Here is a 17241-nt window from a genome sequence, read left to right on the forward strand (position 1 = left end):
TATTCTTCATATTGTCTTTGTTTTTTATGCATCTATTTTCTTCTTCTACATCTTTCTTTCATGCCGTCTTGTAAGGCTCATCAGTAAAAAAATGACAGGCTTGTGGTAATAAAAGACACAAAACAACAAAACAAACAGAATAAAAGTGTTCAGATTTAAGACTGTTTATGTCAAAAGTGAATGATTTAAACTAAGAAGCTTCGACAAACAGAAGTTCTTGGATGATGCACATTAGAAAAACTACATCCCTTACTCACACACACACACACACACACACACACACACGCGCACACACACACACACACACACACACACACACACACACACACACACACACACACACACACACACACACACACACACACACACACACACACACACACACACACACACACACACACACACACACACACACACACACACACACACACACACACACACACACACACACACACACACACACACACACACACACACACACACACACACACACACACACACCCTAGAGTACACCAGGACACTGCCATAATGTCTGCAGCACAAAAGCTCCACAGCAGGTTTACAGCAGATATGTGTGCTCTGTAATGTTTACTAGAAGATAACTGTAATTTACTGTAACTGCTATTCAGGCCTTATCAGTGTTACTGGCCATTCAAATACCAGTCAATCCTTATCACTTGAAAGCAAAAGTATAGTAAACTGAAAGTGTAGCTCAGAATATAATAATAAAATAAATAATAAAATGATTTAAGGTCAATATTTCCTCATTTTCAGATCGTCCTCATATCGAAAGTACATTCTGCTTTGGAGCAAACCCTGATGATCACATGTGGGGGTTGGGGTGGGGAGATGATGCTGCCCTTACACTTACACCAGTGCTTATCCGCAGGACAATAAATAATGAATTAAAATGTTACAATGTGAATGAGTGGACAGTGAGACAGAATTCATTGTACCAGAGGAAGAACAGTTGTACAATGTGAATGGCAAAAAACAACATGCACACACTAATTTCCCATCATCAACCCTCTTAGTCACTGCTATCAATTGTGCAAATGTTAACAAAGAACAGGAAGAAGAAATACTTTTCAAGTTTTGGAGAACGTTCCAGTTTTCCAGACAAGGAAGTGTAGATTTCCTTTCCCCCTTGTGGGCAGGTGAAGTGACACACAGAGTCACTTCACCAGAACACCTCTGGGAATCAAACGTTTCAATTTACCTGAAAGACAGTCACGGATGAGGACACACCCATACAGACACACAGCACACACACCTATTTATCACCTAATATCTGCCTTTGCTGTTTTCAGTTGTAACCGAACACGATCTGATCTTTTGTGAGCTGAAAATTGCAGGTCTACAATATAATGAGGCAAGAAAAAAAAAACCAAAGAGCACAAATGTATCAGCTTGCAGCTGCAGAGACTTCCAGGGTGCATGTGCTTCGACATGTTTCACCTGCTTATATTCAGAAACAGCTGCTAATCAGCAGTCACGTCTCAGTATATTCTCCCGACACATGCAGCGTTTGAAAGTACAAACGAGCTCCAGATATCCAGATATGGATTTCTCCTACTCTGCATTTTTCATCAATCCGTCATTCATCGATGAGGCATCACCCACTGAGGACAAAAGAAGAACAGCAGAGACATAATAATATACCAAATATCCATGTGGCTACATCAACAAATAACTAAAGAATTGCAACATAGTGTTATTTTTCAATCTAAATCAATGCATGTATTGTCTGTTGAATCACTGCATTCATTCATGCACACACACACACATACACACACACACACACACACACACACACACACAACCACACACACACACACACACACACACACAACCACACAACCACACAAACAGACACAATGGTCAACAAGGATCTGTAATCACGCAAGCACTCTGTTAAGCGGTTCAGCCTCTTCAATCTCTCCCTGTTTCACAGAAATGAAACTCATGGAGTATGTTTACATGTGCAAATAAACACAGAGTGTGCACGCAAGACACACAGGGACACATACTGGCACACTAATACAAACTGCACGAAACGATAGTGATTTAGATCGTGTAGAATATAGAGAGAATATGTCTGCCATGCACGTAAGAAATCCCAGACAAACTTGCAGAGACAGCAGTGGCACACATCCAGAGTTACCGTGTGTTTCTGATTAACACACACCCAGCCCTCTTTCTCACTGACTGTCTCTCTCTCCCTACTTGCATCACCTTTTGCTGCACAAATCTAGTATTCTGCATGCTCCAACACTGCATTGTGCACATAATGTTCACCAGCCGTTAGTTAAAGGTAAAAACAGATGAGATTACATTTCTGATAACAGCAACGATTTTCAAAGTCACCTACAAAATACACACAGTGTGAACCATTCGTTTATAACGTTTAGCAGGGGCGGAGTGGCCATCGGGACAACCGGGAGATTTCCCGGTCGGCCACCTGATGAAGAAGATGAGCAGTGCCAGACTGATACTAAGAAAGCCTGAGGTTTGATCTCAACGCTACAAGGTGGGCATGATTAACACTAGCAGATAAAACCCATGTGATGGAAGCAGCAGGCTGCTAATCTGAGTACTTGTTGAGTCAGACCGGTCCTGATAAAATGAAACCAACCCCAACACACACATAAACTATGACCTCACACAGTCTTTCTTAGCTATCACCTGTCTGCCGGCCTGTCTCTGTCTCTTTTTAAGCAGTGCCTTTCCTTAACTTTCTATTCGTCTGTCTTGCTCTCTCACCTGGGGCTTAGTTCAACTTCACCTCTCTAAAACATGTTTAGATCTATTAGGTGTGTGTGTGTGTGTGTGTGTGTGTGTGTGTGTGTGTGTGTGTGTGTGTGTGTGTGTGTGTGTGTGTGTGTGTGTGTGTGTGTGTGTGTGTGTGCAGACAATATTTTTATGACAAGGTGATGCATGTGCATGTTTTCATGTGCAAATATGCTTAGAATGAACTTGCAGGCCTTACTGTACATTACACTAGTAATACACAGCTATGACAAATAGGCCACGAATGTATTAATCATTTGGCATGAAACCCTAATTATGTAATGCACTGTAAAATCCTCAGCCAAAACGGGACTGCAGAAGGATTTGACTTGACTGCGTGAAAAACTTGACACTGAACTCATAAACAGGCAACAGCACACATCTGAGTCTCACTGGTCAGGTTATAAGCACCAGCTAAGGAGGGAAATGAATTATGCTATGATGTGTCACCTACTTCCCATTAATACTACAAACTAAATCATTTAAAAAAAAAAAAGGGATTAACTGGGGAACTGGGCTGATTGCTGGGCTCAGTGTTAAAAGTTAAAATAGTGAAATGACTGTCAGGTCAGGATGTCACAATAGAAGCATTTCTGAGATGAATCACCTCAATTGTGAAGTCCAAGAGCCCATACAAAAAAATGAAGAAGTGCAGCCGAGACACTGATTTGGTCGCTCAAATTAAATTGTTCACTACTGCTTTTTTTGTTTGTTTTGGAAACAGAAAGATCTCAATTTCCTTTATTATGTGACTCGCTATTATCACCTACATGAGTGCTTTGTGACTGCAGAGAGCGTTAATCGTTATGGGACTTACCTTGTTGGGCAAAGGTTGAGTAAAATGCACCTGGTGTGCCTTATTTTTATCAGGAATTTCTGCTTGACCTGCCAGCTGAGACTGCAACCAAAACCAGACATGAAAGACATTTGACTTGATATGTCATTTGATAGGAACAGCTTCAGGCAGGGCCATCCCACACGATAAACATCTTGAGCTCTTTTGAAATGACTGATGTTTGGATGTAAGCATGTTTAATTATAGCCTACAGAGTTTAATATTTCTAACCAGTCAATAAAGAGAGAGATGCAAGGGGAGAGAGAGTGAGAGAGAGAGAGAGAGAGAGAGAGAGAGAGAGAGAGGGAGAGAGAGAGAGAGAGAGAGAGAGAGAGGGAGAGAGAGAGGGAGAGAGAGAGAGAGAATAGGCTACTATTCAAAACACCCAGATCATGTGTAATAAATGCTGCCATTACTCGGATCTGTCACCTGTCTTTCTGTAAACGTCTACTGTCATGTGGCTTTGCGGCTTTCTTGAAATTCTCCAAATAATAACTTCGTTCAAAAGAAATGAAAGAGCAGAGGGGCTGCTCCAAACTTAGTTTCACTTTCGATTCTGTTTCATTTCAGAGAAACGACTCGTGGCTATTCGAGGAAGCTTGTAACAGGCGGGGCTAGCGGACTATAAAGACAGGAGAAGTGTTAACCACGCCAGCACACACACACTCACACACGAGAGGATGATTTGACGGGTGGAAGTCACAGTCAAGCAGGTCGACAAGGTCCGAGCTGTCATAAGCAACCGTGCCCTCCAGGCTGCGCCGCGTCACGGATTACTTGCAGGACATTTTGCGCATCTCATCTCAGAGTTTGCGCTTTGGGATTACAGGCAAACGGATTGTTAATCAGCTGCTGTTGTTAGAACAAAACGGTAAGACTTATCAGACTGGAGTTATGTTGTGCTATTGGGTGTTTTTTGCAGGTCTGGTTGCAACAGGTATGACTGCTTTTGTCCCCTGGGCCCTGTTCAATGAAAACAAATGAAGCATTATGAAGTTAAACTGTGCCTCGAAGTGCATGGACATCTTTGGGTAAAAATGCATTCTCACTATTCAGATGTTAATAGCAGCTTAAGCTGTCTGGTAAGCTAAAACCTTACCAGACAATGCAGTCAATGGAATAAACAAGCAATAACACACACATATATATATATATATATATATATATATATATATATATATATATATAAGAAAGAAATATGATAATGTGAATTTGTTCCATCTTCATGACTTGAACATGTGTTGGTGAAAGAATCCCCATAATTACAACACAGGTCGCCACCTGTTAGTCATTACCTTTTCCTGGAATTTTAAGCTTGTTTTTGTTAACTCTTGGAAAAAGTTTTAGGTTATTCATATTGAATTGCACAGGAGGAAGGTGACTCACGCACAGGATAGGCCTGTTGATGCTGAATGTGATGAGATTTGGGAATGGGTTCGTGTTGTAGGCTACTCAGATGATGAGTATCTACAGAATCCAATCTAACAATGTTCAGCCCAGGCTCCAGCGCTGTAGCTCATGCACAACAAAATGTTTATTATTTATAGTTTATTATTATAGGTTTTATTTTTTTAGTTATTTTTATTTCAACCTGTTGTTTCAGTCATTAAGGCAGAAATTATTAAATTAATCTAGTGCTATAAACCCTATGAACTTTGTGTGTGTGTGTGGGTGTGTGTGTGTGTGTGTGTGTGTGTGTGTGTGTCTACAGAGTACAGTGATATGACTGCGGCTGACATCAGAGCTGACTGTATTTTGGCCTAACCACAGATTCCAGTCATATCAAACACTGTACCGCTTTATGGAAACTTGAATGAATTTTGAACCTCACACTCACTGACATTCACTGAATTGTGCACACGCACCCACACATACATGGAAGCATTTCTTCTGTCAGAGCATCAGGGCCTTACATGGTCATGCCTCAAAGTTGCGTGTTGTTCTTGTGGATGATGAAATTCACTTTCTTTGTAATTTTGTCAGAAAGATGTAAGTCTTGACTGACTTAAGTTTAACTAGGCTGCTGTAAAATGTCATTTGATAATAACTCTTTCTTCCTTGTGTTGTCTCTTTCAGGATGTCAGTGTGGTGGTTAGAGATGGGAGAGGGTCTGGGGCCTCTCTCCCCTGTAGGATGGTAGCCGATAGCACAGTGGAAGGCCATGAAAAGTCTCAGTTGTCAAGCTCGTCGTCGTCATCATCATCCTCATCCTCATCCTCATCCTCATCTTCATCTTCATCATCATCACTGTCATCACCGCTGGCTAGGCACGACCTTGCTCTCAGCCCTCAGCGCACAGAGTCAGAACAGCTTCAGCATCGGGCCGCCGCGGATCCAAACCCGAGGTTGCCGTCCGTCCCCTCTGTGTTTCTGACCCACTTCCCTACCTTCTCCTGCAAGGAGGACTGCAAGATCATCACAGACACAGCGTCCAAGCTCGAGCGCAGCTCCTTCTACTGGGGTCCTCTGGGAGTGGAGGACGCCCATCGCATGCTGCGGGACGCTCCGCTGGGCAGCTTCCTCATCCGTGACAGCCGGCAGAAAGACGTCTTCTTCACGTTGTCCTACCACGGCAAGGGCGGGCCGGTCAGCGTGCGCATCAGCTATAAGCGGCAAAAGTTCTCACTGGCGGGCAACGAGCGCTCCTTCCCAACACTTTTTGCCCTCTTGGAGCATTACATCAATTCTCCCAAAAAGAGCCTGAGTATCCCGTACAGGAAATGGGAGCCAACACTGCAGGAGCTGTGCAGGAAGAGCATCATGGGGCTGTGTGGCGGAGCAAGCCGGGTGCCAGAGCTGCCACTCACCCATGTTGTCAAAGACTTTCTGTTGGAATTTCCTTACAAACTATGATAGTATTATTTTTAGTTTCAAGAAGGCACTTTTTACCAAGTAACAGTAAACAAGACGAGCGTTTGGTAAAGCCTGCCCATCGTGTGTTGGAGGTTAAGACTGTATCGCCATGGTTAAAAGCATCTGACTGTTTTGAGCTTGAAAGCTGCAAATTGTTTCAAAAGAAACTTTATTGCCAAAGTCAAGTACAGGCCGTCTTCAATTGGACAGGGCATGACAACTCAACATACATTACCTACAGAGACTCAACTTGCGCAAAGACAGAGCACTTTCTGGTCCTGAGGAAGTGTGGAAAGTTGGAAAAGGCTGCATTAATAGAAATCTACAGACACAATAGAGCTATTACAGAGATAAAAGAACTAGTGGGGTCAACTGCAGGCTCTTTTGTGACCTGTTTGTGGCCACCAGGCGCCCAAAATTATTTAAAAGTGGATCTTGGAAGGACATTAAGAGCAGCAACAGAGTGGACTTGTTGGGGGGTACGACTGAAACCATCACAGGTCGTGGTGCCAGTAGGGTTGACTTTTGTAGCAGACTTTAATACTCTAATGTCATTGAAAGTTTACATCACACATGAATGTTTGCCAGCACTGATGGCTCAAATACCACTTGATGTCTTTTTAAAAGCTGCCATCATGGCTGACAGCATGCTGATGGAACACTGTAAAGGATGTCAGACACTATTGGAGTCACGAGGTCTGGTGTTAAGTTGTACTGTATGTAGAGGCATAGCGCCTCGTACTCAATCATCTCTGCCAGGCAGATAATAAAATTGTCTTTATTAGAATATTTTTATATTATTTTTATTTTCTATTATATTTGAAATAAAGCTTATTTAAACTAACCTTGCTTTTTTTTACTGTCGTATTTCTCTTTCCCAAATCACGTCATATGCAGGGAGAGGTGTTAGCGGGGGATGCAGAGAGAGGGCGGGACAAACACACACACCTTCACAATCACACACAGACAATAGGATCAACAGACAGACAGGAAGTGTGAGCGTACAGTATCGTCACCACAGTGATTCATCTGTGTAGGGTAAAGTGACAGGTGGGTGGGGTTACATTGGTAGTAAATGGACTGTTACGCTTAGACAAAGACACTTACCAGAAACAGGGGCAAAGGTGACACATAATGAGTGTGCGTGATTGTGTTTATGTGCTTGTGTGTGTGTGTGCGTTTAGTACTTTTAACCTAATGAGGACCCAGCCACGCAGGTTAAAATGTTCTCAAGAGGAAGTGGGAAATTTTGGGGGTTATTGGTTTGACAGAGATAAATTAGATCAAGGTCAGGGTCAGAGTAAGAATGAATGTATCATTTTAGAATTATGATAAAAGTTTTGTGTGAAGAGCATATTATAAACAATGGAAAATTAGCAGAACGGAATAAAAGTACAAGTAGGAGATGTCCGGGTCTGAGAAATTAAGAAAGTGCCAAAAACTGCAGTTCGTCGAGTGTCCACTTGAGGCTGGCTCCGAAACAGAGCAAATCTCTATAGAGCCTCATGTTAAAATGACAAACTTTACAGCAGAAATAAAAAAATTTTTACAGTCTAGTTAAACAGTTTTGGTCTTTAAAGCTTATTTCACTATTCATGACAGCTATAAGAGGAGTGATTTTTTTAATATTAATTATATTAAGGCTTCTGCAAAGGTTTTGCATAATTAATCTGGCTGCTAGCAACTGTCACGACACCTTAGCTGTCAGCCGTGTTTGTGGTGTGTTGGTGCATGGATACTAAACTGTTTCGATGGATGTCATGTGTCGGTTTCTTTTGGGGAATTATCCAAATATCCGACTAATAATACAGCTTGTTGTATATTTAATTGGACCTAAGGAGCGTTCAGCCCATAAGCATGTGCACTGTTTGCAACAGCTTTTAATCAAATTATTTTCATTATCATCACTGATGTGTTGCTATAATCTCATTTGAACTAAGGTAAATTAATTTTTTTTTCAAACTGTGTCTTAGACCACATAATTAGATTGTGGTAGTAAAAAACCTTGGGTAGGGAAAAGGTTTCACTGCAGTTGCAGCTCTAGTTAAGGCAGTGCAAACGCACCAGGGGTTGGGCTCTGGATCTGTCCCAACTCAGGTTAGACCCAACACTGCTGCTGGTCTTCAGTCTACTGGGACAACCGGTGCTGCGGTCTGACTGCCTGAATTTTAATTGATACATCCACTAAGTAACTCTGTCAAAGTCCCCCGGCAAAGTAGTCTGGCTAGCTTGGTAGCTCGGAGACGGGCTTCATTCGGTCCTCTGGGAGTCCACCTCTTTGCACTTTTGGGGATTTTTCGGGAGCAGAATTTATACAGTCAATGGTCAAAAGACTACACACATACTGTAGATAAAAGCCTGTCTAGTCTAGTGCATAATGAAGATACAAAAGACTGCCAATCTTCACAATTCACTGAGTGAAAGATCAGCATTCTTTCGTGAGTGTGGCATTTGTGGTGAGTATTCATTTGGTATTCAGTGTGTGACATTGCACACATTCTATAGCTGCAGTCACATAGGAGCAGAATGCTTCTCTGAACACTACAGAAAATAAGCTATGCTTAAAGGGATGGGACCGCTGTGTGAAACAAGCAGTGATTAAACAGGAACCGTACAAACCTTTTGCACAAGTGTTGTGGAGTTGCAGCAGAAATTGATCTAACTTTCTTTTAATCTGATTCACAAGTTGGAAGAGTTCAACTGCTGCATACATCAAGGTCTTCTGGAGCTGTGGAGTATGGAGCTCGTGAAAGTACCATCAGACTGCCAAACAACAATGATACAACTTCTCAGCGTCTTTTCAAGAATAATAGTAGTTTTCCTTCCTCTGCCAGGCTGCCCCCCCCTCTCCATCCTGTCGGTTTCTTCACACGGGGCACATGGCTGTTGAACATATGACATGTTTGTCATGTCATTGTTGGGAAACACTTCAATTCAACACACTCAAGAGAAGAAATGGAAGTCTTTTTTCAAGAAATAATATCCTAAAAATGTCACCTTGCATACTTCACTGTCCCTTTGCTTTACTATTTGCAGGGCTTGTTATTAATATGACAATTTAGGATATATATGAATATATACTACTATTTCCTTTCTTGGTGAGAGTAAGATAAGAAGACTTATACAACTCGTGTTTGTACTGTAAATATGAAGCTTTGGTATGAGCAGCATGCTAGCTTGGGCTAACATAAGTAAGTTAGTAGTCTCTGCTGGTTTAAACTTTGGTTTCATACGGACAAAGACATATTAGTGAGTCATATATATGTAGCTGTAAATGATACTTGGACGGAGCCAGCTTAGCTGTTTACAGTCTTTGTTCCAAGCTAAGCTAACTGGCTATCATCGGCCTATTAAACATTAGGCCTACTGTACCGACATGGGAATGATAGCGCATTTCCCAAATTAAACTAGTCTTTTAAGCATTCATTTTGTTAAACCGACGCTAAGGTTTGTATTAGTAAAAATAAAAATGCTAAGAAAGACAATCATGTTAGTGGTAAAAGATATAAACGCGTTGGAACAGTAAACTAGATGTGAGCTTTGAAACAAGATGAACTTTGACTCCAACTGACATTAGAAAGCAGAATCATTTTTTCAAGTTTTGCAGTTTCATGACATATGTGAGTATGTGTCACTTTTTCAGACAGCATAGTGTAGGCTTCTCTTCGTTCCTAACTTGAACTAACCTCCAACCTCTTCCTCATACCTAACCAGAACTCCAACGCTAAAGCCAAACCATACCATAAGGCTTTGTGATCTTTTGGGGGATTTTTTTGTATTCTTTTGTGTGTAGGCAAATGTAGCCGCACCTACACACACACAGACACAGACACAGACACACACACACACGTTATAGTGTCATATTCATAGCGAATAATATTTCACTTGAAAATAAAAGATTTAAGAACAAATTGTGTGCGTTCTTGTGGGGTGGCGAGTGAATCATTCGTAGCAGTTTTATTCATAGCTTCTCAGTTTGCAGGACATTCCCGACTATTTTGAGAAGTGAAAGGTGAAGTGAGGTGTTCTTATCAGCTGATTTCTGTGGAATCCTCTCTTTGGACTTTTCTGTCCTTTAAACACACGCGCATGCATGCACATGCACACACACACACACACACACACACACACACACACACACACACACACACACACACACACACACACACACACACACACACACACACACACACACACACACACACACACACACACACACACACACACACACACACACACACACACACACACACACACACACACACACACACACACACACACACACACACACACACACACACACACACACACACACACACACACACACACACACACACAGAATAACAGGAGATATTTCATAATACGAGCTTGGCATTGGACGTGAATATGAGCCAAGCTTTGATATAGTTTTATATAGTAAAACGTTGGTTAGAGCAAGGATGATCTTGTTACGGAGCTAACTAGGGTGGGACACACAACTGGTGTATGTCAGGGACCTTAAGTAACACTGTTCTGTTCTCCCTACTCACAACACTTTAAAATATTGACTTGCCTAAACGGTAATATTAATGTTCTATGTTAAAGTACTTGTGACCAAAACAACTATTTTCTGAAAAAATACATTGAAGTGTGAATTAATCGCACCAAAAACACCTTTAGATTGAGGTAAATGTGAGGAAAACCACAGAGGTAGATGTACATGTTATTAATCTTTGGGCAACAGCAAATACTCAGAACTGGCTAGTTTTACACTTGGGGGCGTGCAGACTTCCGCAGGACAACGCCGCAAATCTTCAAATCTAAGATCTCTACCAAAGACACACACACATACATATCAGTTTAGGTGTAGTACCAGGAACCTATTAACATGTTTACGCACACATCACCAGACTTCCCTGAAGAGAACAACCACGATAAAAGCAACACATACCGACCACAAGTGACTGAGGGCTCCTGCAGCAGCCACAGCAACATGACGCAGAGGTAGAAAGTGTAAAAGACATCACCACCAGCGCTCCCTCGTTCTCTCTCTCTCACACACACACACTCATACACACTTAAGAACTCAGGTCAGAATACACAACTTTTACAAAAACAAGTTTCCACCTGGTTGTGGAGGGTAAGGCATTTGAAGCCATGAAGCACAATCAGTGGAAGCTTTCACACACTCAGTAATATAGCCTAGTATACAAGAATGTGTGTGTGTTCCTGAGGTTGTCAGTTCTTTTCTAATATTTCCTGTTGTTTTCTTGCTCAAGCACTGAGGAGAACCTTATCTGCTGTTACTACCAGAGTTACTACCAAAACACCGTCTCTCTATATAAACAAAAGGATTCATACATCGGCCTCACTGTTGTTAAGTAGAATAATTTATTGCAGTTATTTATTTATTCCTCTGTTTCAGTTCATTAACAATAATTACAGATTTAAAAGCAAAAAGCATTTACAGAGCATACAAACATATTACATACACACACACACACACTACAATCAGAGACTTAATAGTGGAAGCTTGACATGTTTGAATAGATGGTTGCCAATGGCTACAGATGCCATGCCGCCATGTTATTTTCAAACATGGCGGTGTGCTCCGTCAAACCATCAGAAGCTGCTCTACAACTTGTGCCAAGCCTCTTCAGCACGCCAGTGACCATCACTATCATTCTTCTGCTATTTACACTAGCAAGATGGAAAGAGATGCTCAAAAAAAAAGGTATTGCTCTGAATTTCTCCTTTATAAACTTGACTGTACATATAAAAAAATGATCAGAATTAAGACTTTAGCTGTAGGATAATGGCACAGAAAAGAAGAGCTGGAAAGCAAAGGTGGACGAGAAAAGGAAGAAGTTAGTAAAAGGATTAAAAAGTATGAGGAGAGAGGGAGAGAGACACTGCTTTTGTTCCTAAGATTTACAAATCAAGTCATGAATTAACGATAAAACACACTGATTCCATTCAAAATGATCAAATATGTTACATTCATCTCCCCCTCTTTTGTTACTGTAGCTCTTAAAATTATTGCAGTAGTGAAGCTTTATTCAGCTGATTAAAGGAGGAGCGCCCCTCTACACTGACCTCAGAGCAGCATTTGAAGAAGTTAATGTTGGTTTCTCAAAAATGTCTTTTTTATTTCTCGGGGTTACCATTTGCAACTTTTCCAGGTTTTAACAGTTGTGTGCTCACTTTGCGATGACAATACAATCTCAACACTATGTGCTTGGGGTTGCAATTTGTTTTTAACATCATTCTCAGAATCCTCTTTTTTAAGACACTTAATCAAATTATGGAAAGGACGTTCCCAACAATCACTGTAGTGTTTACAGCATTTATGTATTGAAGCCCTTTCCCAGTTATATGGAGCGTAAAACTGAGCTCAGTACAGCGCTCGAGGGGCAACCAGACACAGATGTAACTTCAAACGCAGTCATATGACTCTTTGAAGTCAGCACGACTAACATCAATGATATCTATTATATTGCATCCCTCTAGGAGATAGTCAGATTCATTTAACCAAGCAAATTATCTTTATCTATAATCAAAAATATATCAACGATACTTTTCAATGAGTACAACAGCAGTTCACCTGTGTTTCCACAGCCTGAAATGCCTTATGAATGACTGCCTGCAAGGACGGACCCAGTGAATTATTTACTACTACTCAGTGAAATGCTATCCATTATGTATAACATCTGTACCACTTATTCAGCTCCATTTAGATCTTTCAAATCAATTATTCGGCCAGTCAGGTTGCTGATTGGTGAATCCCCTCTGTGAATAAACACCCATTATCATATCCCTGCAATGAACCACTGTATGGATACAGGAAGGAAATTAGTAATATAGAATAGAAGTTAAGCGTAAAAGTAAACCCAAAGAGGTCAAGCTTTGTTGCATCTCTCAAATAAATGCTTTGTTACACTGCACTGCAAAATTCACTGCGATGGAAACCGACTGTATGCTGCCATGACAATCGAGCTGCTTTCACACATCTCACCTTGCATCCTAAGATGGATGAATCCAAATGTTTACTAGCAGAGCACAGCACTTAAAAAAAGATAAGAGTGTAAGCTACAATGTCACGTTAACAGCAAATTAATGTGTACAGTATGAGACCTCAAGGGAGGGGGTCCTTGCTTAAGATGCAGCACATTATTTAATACACTCGCTATAGCAGACACCAGTTAATCAGTGGGAAATTAATGGATCGTTAGGTTACACCTGGAACAGTAAGAACTAAACAAACAAACTCACTCACTCACTCACTCAAAATGGCAGTTCTAGATGGCAGAAACTGCCTACGGGTCTGACATGCAGCAGTTAAAAGGCAAGTGCAGCTGACTCTGTGTGGACTGTATGTACAGCATGTGTGTGTTTGCGTTAGCATGGAAGTGACCACCACCACAAAACATTAGTGGTGAACACAAGACACAAAAATAGTGGATAAAGAGCTCACAGCAGCAGCATGTGGCGTATGTGTGTGTTTCTTTGAGCTGACAAACAATCGATCAGAATGAGTAAAAAACGTTGCTGGTTTGCGTGCTTTTACACACGCTTGCTAAAAACACAACCAGACACACTCAAGTGCACAGGAACCCAAATGTGCTTTAAGCCTTCCCCGAGATCGACCAGTGTCTCGTTGTCTGTCCTCTCTGAATAAAAAGAGTCTTTCTTCATCTGCAAACACAAATGTTGAGATGCCTCCTGAATCTTCTAACGACTATTCACACTATCTACAGGTCGCAACATGAAAAAATACTGCAGTCAAGCTGGATAGTTGAACTATCACACTTCACTGTCCTCTAAGCGTGTAGAGACAAGTTTAAGTGCATGAACATCATTGTGTGTGTTCCTTAATCCAGTTCAGGCGAGTCTGGTGTCTCACTATGTATTTCTGTATCTTCCGCTGAGTCGTCTCTTTCTTGCAGCTCTGCAGCAGAGAGTTGGTCTCTATTCACCTCTAGAGGTGTTTCGTTACCCTCTGGCTCATCTTCTCCCTCTGGTGCCTCGTCAGTGGGGGTGTCCGTTGTGGTTTCCTCTTTTACTGTTGCATCTGTCTCATCCATCGGCGACCCCTCTTCTCTTTGCTCTCCTTTCCTATCCCCCTTTTTCTCTTCGTCACTCTCCTCCTCTGCGATAACCGCGTCTGGCCTCTGGAGGGAGTGCACCGCGGGAATGTGGCTGGCACAGGGGTGCAGGTGGGGTGAGCCTGCGGGGGGCAGCAGCGTGAGGGAATCCACACTGAGAGTCTCTGCGTTGTTGTCGGTGAGGAGGGAGATGGTGGGCTGGGATGCTGGGGTGAGGCTTGGGGCCAGGGCCGGAGCCGTGACTGATGCCGAGGGAGTAGAGGAGACAGGCGTTACTTCTCCACCTCCTCCTTCCCCCTCTCCGCCAGAGGAGGAGGGTGGGGTGTGCTCCAAAAAGGTGCCATCATCTAGAGTAGAACAGAGGAGACAGTGATGCAATCTCAGAGGAAGACACATTTTTAAGCATTCTCACTGTGACCCTGGAGAAAAATGATGTCTTTCCTTTAATATGGCCTATGAAAATGTTTGTCCTGCTTTGGTAATGTCCTTTTCTGCACAGAGATGATCTAAAGGGGTAAATAGCGTAGCTTCCAATTAAATGCACTGTGAGAAAACCCAAGTAAATCCATCACCATACGAGTGAAATTCCATAATATTTGCTACATTTGCATGATAAACTCTAAAACCAGTGGTAACCCCAACACCATCTGGATTCGCACATGAACATCAACACACAGGAGAACGTTATCTGGTTACTACAGTGTTCTACGCATGAAAGAAGTACTACACAGGCATTTGGACAGGCACAGGCACAATGTGTTCTCCAGGTACCTCCCTTTGGTTTTATTGTTAAGAGAGTAAAGAATGAGCAGATGCCTTTTAACAAGGTTGGGTTGGTTTCAAGTGTTGATCATTAGTGCAGAAAGAAGAGGTACAGGGTGGACACAGTGAAGAATGTGATAAAAGTAGCAGCATAAACGGCAGTTGTTCTAGTGGTTTCACAGCCGTAGCATAGTTTGTGTGTGGGGGAACTATAAAAGGATCTATGCACTAAAATGTAAACTACTGTGTATGCATACTTACATTGTAAGAGTGTATGTGTGCAGTATGAAAGATACAACAAAACTGTTTTACAATAATCAATGCCAGATCTACATAATTAGAACAAGCCACAGTATGTTGTGTTACAGTCTTCTCTGGAGGCCGATGCATTTCTGGGCTGACAAGATGTTATGGCACAAGACATGAAAACACTGGTTTGTCTTAAAATAAATAAAATAAAGCTTGCTGTCTACACATGTACATCCAGCACCAGGGACGTGAACCTGAACAGATAAAACACTCTTATGACTGAGCTCCTTAGCAGTGATGCGTCTTTAAACCTCTCAATCTATGGCTGCTTATATTTAACATTAAATAATATATTTATGTGAATATGTTGAAAAAAACACCTGGAAGCATAAGGAACCCTGTTTATTTCAGCAACCCAATCAAAGAGAGTCCTCAGTCTCCCTAAATTCTCATTGCAGTCTATGTTACCTTCACCTGCTCTGGTATTCAGTTCAGTTGAGTTAAGGCAAAAGTGATTATCCAAACAGAACTTGGTGTACATTCACCCTGAGGTATGGTACACCTCTGTAAACCAGTTTAACAGGTATTCTGAGGGGGTATATATGTAATTATTTACAGTACATTCACTAAGAAACAACACACCCACTGTGTCCGACCATGTGATAGAGGTAGCACGAGGTTGCTTAAGTGCACAATGTGTCCCTGAAAATGCTGCTTCCTATATATCAACAGCTCAACTGACACTGCTGCAAATGATTGACGTTTTTGTGGTGTGCGTATATACATCTCTGTACCTTAGTTTCACCCAATCCTCTATATATGTGAGTAGGAAGTATAGTGTGCCGTATCGTGCAGATATACTGTGTAGACCACACCTAAGCTCCTTTAAGAGTCGATCAATATGTTATTCTGTCTCTTTTTGCCTGTGGGATTTAACTTCACCAAAATAACTTATATCATAGTCCAGAATATGGCTTTATAATGCACTGCATGTGCCTCTTTATGTGTGTGTGTGTTTATGCATGAGGGAGTGTGAATGTACTGTGTGTGAGCTACCTGAAGGGCTCTGAGCGGATACAGTGCTAGCAGTAACAGAGTCACATCTTCCAGTGCTCCCACTCCCACTGGAGGGAGGCGAGGGGGAGGAGAGGGGCGACGGACTGTGCTGCGACACACAGTGAGCCACTGCAAAACCTGAACATAAACACACACGCACAGACACACAGTCATGTGTTACCATGGCTGGGAAATTATTTCACCTGACTATATCGAGCCCTAAGGACAAAAGTTGAGTCTCAATCATTGTGTGGCACACAGTATATTCACACACGCACACACAGACACATCATTTAGCTACATAAGAAACGTATGTGTCAGCTGCAGTTTTTGTGCACATGTGTGCTAATGTGTGTTTTTAAATGCGTTTAATTCTGAGAAAGATATACACTTAAAATGTATTTAACGTCTTTAAAATATTACTGCAATTCATACATACATGTTGACCTTTACTTTGAATAAATCTATTATATTAAAATAGAAGTTTACTTTAATTTTTGATAGTAATGAATTGAGGATTTCAGGACTTATATTTTATAAAAAGTAGATTTTCCTTGCTGAGAGAATTTGATAGAATATCTGCTGTGGCTATAGGACTTTTGTGTTTTGTAC

General features: G+C 41.6%; 2 protein-coding genes across 2 annotated transcripts in view; one reads left to right on the forward strand and one right to left on the reverse strand.

Annotated features, from left to right (window-relative positions):
• The first annotated feature begins 4302 nt into the window (after positions 1-4302).
• socs1a (suppressor of cytokine signaling 1a) lies at positions 4303-7228 on the forward strand. The gene is made up of 2 exons (XM_083930871.1): positions 4303-4496; positions 5702-7228. The coding sequence occupies exon 2, from the start codon at positions 5759-5761 to the stop codon at positions 6476-6478; it is 720 nt and encodes a 239-aa protein (XP_083786997.1). The 5' UTR covers positions 4303-4496; positions 5702-5758; the 3' UTR covers positions 6479-7228.
• A 4648-nt stretch (positions 7229-11876) lies between these two features.
• Positions 11877-17241, reverse strand: part of clec16a (C-type lectin domain containing 16A) — a 44823-nt gene continuing 39458 nt past the window's right edge. The window contains exons 22-23 of the mRNA XM_083930972.1: positions 16630-16767; positions 11877-14909 (exon numbers count right to left, since the gene is read on the reverse strand). Coding sequence (XP_083787098.1) covers positions 14329-14909; positions 16630-16767 — 719 coding nt within the window. The 3' untranslated portion in view covers positions 11877-14328. The remainder of the gene's footprint in view (positions 14910-16629; positions 16768-17241) is intronic.

The sequence above is a fragment of the Echiichthys vipera genome, assembly GCF_963691815.1.
Source record: "Echiichthys vipera genome assembly, chromosome: 17".
In the NCBI taxonomy this organism is placed as follows: domain Eukaryota; kingdom Metazoa; phylum Chordata; class Actinopteri; order Perciformes; family Trachinidae; genus Echiichthys; species Echiichthys vipera.

Coding starts and splice junctions, on each gene's coding strand:
- socs1a (XM_083930871.1), top strand. CDS start 5,759: ATGGTAGCCGATAGCACAGTGGAAGGCCATGAAAAGTCTCAGTTGTCA.